The sequence below is a fragment of the Pocillopora damicornis genome, chromosome 9, assembly GCF_964200805.1.
Source record: "Pocillopora damicornis chromosome 9, jaPocDami1.2, whole genome shotgun sequence".
Taxonomy (NCBI): Eukaryota; Metazoa; Cnidaria; class Anthozoa; order Scleractinia; family Pocilloporidae; genus Pocillopora; species Pocillopora damicornis.
The window spans coordinates 16,933,320-16,940,858 of record NC_142678.1 but is presented as its reverse complement, the minus strand read 5'-3'; the positions used below and the strand labels follow the sequence as shown (position 1 = coordinate 16,940,858).

Below are 7,539 nucleotides of genomic sequence, written 5' to 3'. Positions count from 1 at the left end.
CAAAAGACTATCTTCAAGGATAAAGGAGAACCGCTTGCAAACGAATTCTAACAAAACTAATAACCGAGTGGGAAAAACGAGCGGCTTACTATCAAAGCATGAACAACGTAAGCCACGTGTTACAAAGTTGCAAAGAAACTGGTATAAAAAACTGGGCGAAACTACCGAAAGACTAGATGTTTAAACAAGTATGAAGAGAAGGAACATAAGCACTTACATAACAGTCCCGCTTGTAAAGGGTTGACCAAAACGAACTTCGAGATAAGGTGGGCAAAAGGGCGCTTTTCGATAAACACGTCTTATCGTTAGCCCAACACGAGATAACTAACTAAAATGCGATTCTGGGTGGAACTTAAAGATCACGTTCCCAATGGACAAACAATAACGTCACCATTGCGGTTTAACACGTTTAACACGAAACAAACTTATGACAAATCAATGTTCGGTAGCAAAGGCGTGGCAGCCGCTACACATCATGTAGGTTCATCGAAGCGGGTTCTTCTCTAATGCGATTGACATGAATAATGCAAATGTTTTCCCCCACTAAAAGCTTGAAATGATGTGCTAATGTAACGCAAGAAAAAAAAAAAACAAAATAAAACGAAAAAGTCTTTGGACAAGTACAAAGTCATTCTTGACCTCAGCGCATGACTATTATTATAGCTCTACTGATGGAAGATGTAACTTTTAAAGCTACATTGCTGGATTATTTGATCGCCGTAAAACGAAATTTCCCTGAAAAGGGAAATCTGACTCATGACAACGCTATCGTAGATTACATCAGAGGTTTCGCATTTGCAGTTTCAGTTTCATCTTTTAGTTTGACTTTAATTTAGTCGGATAAATAAACGGGAATTTTCCTTCTGTCATTTTCCGTGCTGTTAAAAATCAAATGTTAATAAAATAGAGATTGCTAGAATCCAAGTTTCAGAATAATAAAAATTGGATTGCCTATACATTTTAAAAGTGAGAAAATTGTTAAAACAGACCTTTTTTGGACATTTCTTTTGCATGTTAGCTAGTTTCGTCATTCATATAAACTGACAATCTTGAAACAAAGGAAGACCGGTTAATTAAATTGTTCACGAGTGCCTGACGGAGACAGAGTCCCCCTAAACTCAGCCTTTCAAAGTGCTGGAATGAATGTTCGAACATTGTGCTTCGAAGAATAAAGCTACCATATACATGCCAAATTTATTTCAAACGGCGACCATGAAGCACTTTACTTAATATGCTCCCTGAGCATTATACAAATGATAACTATCATAATTGAATGCAAAATAAAGCACCGCCGACAAATTAAGCTGCCAAAAGAAAATTAATGAGACTAATGGTGTATTTTTTTTAGTGCCAGTGGTAAAAGAAATATTTAAAGAGTACTCAAGTTGTTGTCGTGAGTTAAGTAAACAAAATAGTTTTGCGGAAACACGAAAAGTCAAAGTTGAAAATCCAAGCCTGATTTGAGCAATATTCCGGTAGCATGAGTTGAAGAAGTGTGTAATGACCAGCCAAATAGTAAGTAGAGTCAAAAGCAGCACTGTTTTAGGTTATAATAAGTAAATTAAGCAGATGTTTGTGACATGAATTAACATTCTATCCTAAATTTACAAGATCTTATTTTGTCGTAAGGTTCGCCTAACGCCGCTGAAGTTTCTTGGTAATCTTTAAGTAACCGGCTCTTTGATTTCTTGGGTGCATATTGTTTTGATCTCACTTTTTTTCTCGCTTCCGAAAAGTTCTTGCGCTATGTTTGTTGGTGATGAATACAGTATTACGAAAGGGGTTTACGGTTAGCACACCATCGTCTCTTTTCCATGCAAATACCTCCAGAGAAGCTGTTTCCAATTGAACTTTTTCTACCTTGCTACTCTTGGAATTCGCAAACAGTGACTTATAGGCTGACCCTCGGTACATTATGTACAACAGGTGTTACTAGTCATTTTGATCACATTATTATTTCAATACAGACGCTAATCACTGCGTTCACTTCATCGTCGCAGCATGTAGGTGAACGAATGAGATACAGCATATTACTAAAGTCTTGCAGAGCATATTTACAGTTCTTCTGAAACACTTAAACTGCTCCTACAAAGTAGCGTGATTTGTTCTCTACAAAAGATGCGAAAAATTAGGAAAGAATGGGACATAACTTAAAAGAAAAGGCAGCTTTGTAAGAGCAAGCCGCTCTGTAATTGATTTATTATTCAAATTGGCAAAGAACCAAATCGTCGGTCAAGCTTATAAAAACATAATATTTAATGTACGTGGGTTGTCAAAATATCTTGAATCATTATCTCCAAATGAATGAGGCAATAAAATAACTAAATAAAGGGGGGTAAGTTTCTGATAAAACTGTGGAGCTGCGTCGGTCGGGGTAATAGAAGATGATTTGGTTTCATCTGATTGTTGAGGGAAATTATTCACTCATTGTTATTATGTTTAAAACACTTCGGTAATTCCATTCCTAAAAGATGAGTTGTTCGGTTTTGTTCCCCCAACTACAGAAAGTATTCAGGTAGCCTTAGAAAATATTTTATCGGTTCGATTGAGCTTCATTGTTTATGGTTCGATGGTTTGGTAATCAAAACCAAAGAAAAGGAGCCGTTTCATTTTGCTGTATTTCTGAATTTACTCGAATTCATGGATAGTGTTAGATTGCTCTCGATTGAGTAGGATTGTCTATAGTTCAGTTGCCTTCACCAATTGTATGAGATACCTTAGAATTCTATTTTTTTAATTATTTTCAAAACCTAGATCAAGTTTCGTAGTTATTATTCATAAGGTGGTGATAAATTTGTTTGTGTCTTGTTTTGATAAAACATGTCTGCTATCGAACACTGCTATCAGAAAATATTCAACCTCAAGTTTTCTTCTTCATACTTTTGCGGTCAAATTCGTTTGGGAGTCAGAAAAAATCGCTTACCATTTTACGCAATAAGGAATTCTAAAGGCGAATTTATTGCAGCAACAATTAGGACTAACATCAGTGTGGTCACTTAATAGTCGCTGTTTTCTTGCGCAGAGCAATGACCACTTACTGTAAAGAGAACTTTCTGTGATCATAAGCAGCAGACATCCCCTGTTAAATTTGGGATTCTTACCTAGTTTCGTTTCACTTCGTCTTCTCATATAATTTCAAACGCACATCATCACCACTGGATACCCCCTCGTTAAAATCGAGGAGTAATTTTTATTATCCAACTGCACGAAGAAGTCTACAAGCTCGATCGTTAAAAAGGACACAACTCGTTAAAATCCTTAGCGGTACGCACCAAACGTTCATTGAGATGTATTCGGTCTGCTCTGTCATCAATATTCTTTTGTTATCGTTTCGTAGGTTTTTCTTATCCAGCTCTTTTCTTTTCAGTTTCAGGTATAAGAACTCGCGTTATCTAGTTTAGCTAAGAATTGCCGAGGTATCAGCGCAATTGACGTCAAACTACAATGGTGGAGGCTAAATTTTGTTTCGTTTTCTGTCTGTTAACAATATTCTTTTGTTTAATTCGTGGGTTTTTTCCCTTTGTTTTCACTTTCAAAATCAACGTCAATTAGTCCAGTGCTGAGCTATTTTCACTTTAGTTAAAGCATTTTACGACGAGCTATAATGGAGGAGGCTAAATTTTGTTACTTTATCAAGGTAAGTTAGTGCAATTAGCTTCTATTTGTTTCTATATTCTGCAAATTCAATTCAAGATGTAGTCAGTCCAAGTACTTTTCTCATCTTTAGCTTGAATTATCAAACGGATAGAACTAGAATTTAAATACTACTTGAGCATAATGACGATTTAAAATCCTCTCGCGTTCACTTTAAATGCCAACTCTGTTCGAGGGGCCAAACAATTTATCTCAAGAATTATTGATGAAATAAAAGTACCCGTTGAATTTTTGACACTTATAACTTAGAAGTTCAGCTTTAATTAGATCTCAGTTTTTTGCAAAATAAGGGCTCTTTCAATCTCTACTGAACAGCTTAAATGGAAAGCAATATTTTCGGTAAATCGTAGAGCATTCAAAAATTGAGAAATTACTACTATTAAAGTAATTTTGAAATTTGGGCTGCAGATCTTTCAAATAATTGCTTTATCTTCATCCGTGAATGAATCACAAATATAGAGATGTCGATTATGTACAAATTCACCCATGAAAGGAAATATTCAATTTAAGAAATTCACTGAACGGATATTTGTTCCTCATTGCAGTGATGACTTGTCGTTTGGCTCTGACTAAACCAAAAAAAGCTATCAGAGCAGAATGGGTGCTCGGGGATTTTGAAAATTGTAGAATGTGCTGTGGTAGCAAATGCGTGAAAATGAAAGTGCAGTTTCAGTAACCTTGGGTTAATTTGCACTTGCTGAGCTTCGCTTAAGAAGAAAACAGCGATATCGCAGATGTAAATGTTTTATGTATGAGTAGGTAACAGTAAATGCGCTGATTTTTTCCACGATTAAAGCAGAACTTTTAAGCTCATTTTTTTTTCTTTTTCTTTTGCCTTTGACAGCTGATTTTTTTCTTGCCGGGCATTTTGGGTTCTCCGATGCCCAGGTGTCGCCCAACCGACTTTACAGAATTTACAGTCAACATGGAGTCGATGGCACGTCAACATAAAGCCAAAAGATTCTTGTTAATCACTGAAAACCTCAGCGGTGAATTCAGTCTGTCCTTCACGGGGAGTAGAGGAGCAACAGGGACAAGTGAGATGACTGATATTTACAGTATATTGATCATGCACAAAGGAGTTATGTCATGGTTTGAGAATCTTAAAAATTTTATCCAAAATTAAAATCCCCGTCTTTAAATGTCATATTGTATCGGCCTTGTTCTTTCTTTCTTTCTCTTTGCCTTTTAATGTTCGACTACTTAAACAAACTTAAGTTTTCTAAATCCCCCCACGTAAAGGGAAATTTTTACTAGTCACAGAAAATCCGATTAAAATATCTTGACGTGTCTTTAAAAGACCACATGCAACTTCCGCAGTCAGCTAAGCAGGCTTTGTGCAGGTAAACTCTCAGACGTCTCAACTGTGCATCAGTCCAGCGATTTCTAATGTAGATAGGCAGGTTACAGTTCGTTTTATCGAAAGAGGGTATCATGGGTTGCTAGACTGCATATGTGGAAACGGAAATAACTTCAGAACATAAGATTTTACAGCGATGAGAACAAACCAAAAATATGGGCGATTACATGGGAAAAACTTCTTTACAAGAAATACATACTCGTAGATTCTTTTCCGGAGCATAACGTTGTAATACAGCTTAACCCTTTCACTCCCAAGATCCCTTTTATCATTCTCCTTATTGTCCGCCTTACATCTGTGATGATGCTAGTTTGGAGAATTTGGTACTGGATCAACTATTAGTTCCCTAATTGATATTTTTTTAATTCTCATCACTTGTCGGCTTGATTTTGTATTGATATTATAAGGAGAAATTCTGTTTTGGTCAGGCATGGGAGTTAAAGGATTAAGATACTACTAAAATAGATAATAGAATCAATTCAAAGCTGAGTTATCAGCAATGCAGTGGCCGACAGGAAAAAAAGTTTTCAAGAATACTACTTGCTTTTTGTTCACAGAGTTTGTCTTGAGGAGAGAATGTTCAGGTCAAAACCTAGTGTATTCCCTCAAGCCCTACAAAAATCCGGACTTTATCATAGCTGTGGAGGATGAAAAGTTAGTGGTGAAGGTAAGTCCCTGTTGTCACTGAGAACGAAGCGTGGAAAAGGCCTTGGTCCAAGTGTGACCTTAGTCATGAAATGTAATTGTAAATGCCAGCCAGATGCCCGAGTGAAATCATCTTCGTGAAAATTCTGGCCTAAAGATATAACAGACTCTTTGTACAATTCGCTTCTTTTCATTTTTCCAACAAGAAAAGGGCTTCCCCAGCAACATCTTCAATAGATCTAAGTATGGCAAAATTCTTGCTCAAATAGAGTACGCTGGAGCAGTGCTGTATCTTAATTTTTTCCTCAAATCTTGCATTCATCCATTAATGACGATCTGTAAATCAAATCACTTTAGACCCAGAGGGAGCCCTTTCATAAAAATAAAAATGCAAAGTTGCGTTTTGAGGCAGTTGGTACTTGTTCTCAAACCTTGCACTCCATATTTGTAGAATGCATCGACTGTGTATCCGACAGACAACAAATGGAAGTTCGAAAAGAAGAAGATCGTTATGAAATACTTTGACGGTGACCTGCACTCGGATGTCGACATGGATTATTACGCACTGATGTCTTTATCCACACCTCGAGCGGTAATTAAAAGTAATAGGTCTGGAAAAGTGTTCCTAGACAAGAAAAAGAACTGGAAAGATTGTCGCACGTGGGTAAAAATAAACATTATGTAATGGCGCCTTCACTAATCCATGTTCGATTTGATATCTTTTGTTACCCTACGTGTGGAAATTTTATATTGTAGCAGTTCTGTTTAAAGTAGTGGGGTGCTGAAAGCCTAAATTGAACCGTCCTGAATGTCATAGAGAACTTAATGTAATAAGATTTGGTCCTAAATGAAATAAAGTCTTAAATGTAATAAGCCTCCAATGCAATCGTCTAACTGCGCTAGTGTACTGCTGCGTACATCCACATTGAAATGTTAAAGTGACAAAAATCCTCATGTCACATTGCGGGTTCGCTGATATCAATCAGCATCTTCTTATTTGTTACACTTAAGTAGAGAAGCATTGGCTGCAAACCGTTATACTGACGAACAATTGGCAGCAAATGACAGCTGGCAAAACAATGAGTACGCTGACCAATACCTCTCCATATATCACTGGGTCAGACTCTTAAGTACAATTCTCGGTTTGCAACTGACGTCATACTTTTTTTGCAAACAAAATGTTTGTCCCCGATAGAGGTCTCGAACCTTCTTTCTCAATTAGTTCTGGAGACAAGTTATTATGCAAATAAGCAATTTAAAGCATTCAAAAGTCTTGAAGCGTTCAACCAAATGGTGTATGGCCTCATAAATTCGGTTCAAGGAGCAGAGATTGTAAACAAGATTGTTGTTGTGGTGTAGGTGAGACATCCGAAGCGGATGAACGATCCTCTTGTAGACCATTGGATTATCGCAGAAAGTGATACACAAATATACTTCAAGAAGAAGGAACGAATATAGCATGAGAAACATACGAAAAGTTCCACAACGGCACAACGCACCAATCCCAACGCGCTACCTTAGGGAAATGCTTGGCTTAATTCTCAAAGAAAATTCGTTGAGGAGAACTTCCTCCAAAGACAATGGAACCGCTATGGGTACAAAAATGGCAGTGTCATTCGCTAATTTTTTTCATGGTGGAAATGGAAACGGAATTAATCCAGCAAAGCGATACCAAGCCAAGAGAATGGAAACGTTACATTGATGACGTTTTCTCCCATTGGGATTGCGACAGAAAAGTGGTTTATTAAACGAGCTAACTATTTCCACCCTACTATCAAATTCACGGCCGAAATATCCGACAACCAAATCACTTTTCTCGATAGCACAGTGTTCAAAGGGGAAAGATTCGCAAAAGATTCCATTTGGGATGTCAAAACCCA

At 37.1% G+C, this 7,539-nt stretch overlaps 2 protein-coding genes across 3 annotated transcripts in view; one reads left to right on the top strand and one right to left on the bottom strand.

Annotated features, from left to right (window-relative positions):
* The window catches only part of LOC149040413 (methyltransferase-like protein 27), a 21,452-nt gene extending 21,129 nt beyond the window's left edge, over nucleotides 1-323 (bottom strand). The window contains exon 1 of the mRNA XM_089181303.1: nucleotides 218-323. The gene's annotated coding sequence lies outside the window, so the exon portion shown is untranslated. The remainder of the gene's footprint in view (nucleotides 1-217) is intronic.
* A 1,047-nt stretch (nucleotides 324-1,370) lies between these two features.
* On the top strand, nucleotides 1,371-6,529 carry LOC113686852 (uncharacterized). 2 transcript variants are annotated; one of them, XM_089181308.1, is made up of 5 exons: nucleotides 1,372-1,515; nucleotides 3,368-3,637; nucleotides 4,499-4,691; nucleotides 5,572-5,681; nucleotides 6,111-6,529. In XM_089181308.1, the coding sequence occupies exons 2-5, from the start codon at nucleotides 3,605-3,607 to the stop codon at nucleotides 6,342-6,344; spliced, it is 570 nt and encodes a 189-aa protein (XP_089037434.1). In that variant the 5' UTR covers nucleotides 1,372-1,515; nucleotides 3,368-3,604; the 3' UTR covers nucleotides 6,345-6,529. The 2 variants fall into 2 exon arrangements, with proteins under 2 accessions (XP_089037435.1, XP_089037434.1); XM_089181309.1 differs by lacking the exon at nucleotides 3,368-3,637 and having other exon boundaries at nucleotides 1,371-1,515.
* Nucleotides 6,530-7,539: the final 1,010 nt, after the last annotated feature.

What these genes read in the sequence shown, in the direction of transcription:
- LOC113686852 (XM_089181308.1), top strand. Translation starts at nt 3,605, where the DNA reads ATGGAGGAGGCTAAATTTTGTTACTTTATCAAG. An exon ending in AATTTTGTTACTTTATCAAG is followed by an intron (nt 3,638 to 4,498) that starts GTAAGTTAGTGC and finishes TGCCTTTGACAG; the next exon opens with CTGATTTTTTTCTTGCCGGG. An exon ending in TAGAGGAGCAACAGGGACAA is followed by an intron (nt 4,692 to 5,571) that starts GTGAGATGACTG and finishes TTTTGTTCACAG; the next exon opens with AGTTTGTCTTGAGGAGAGAA.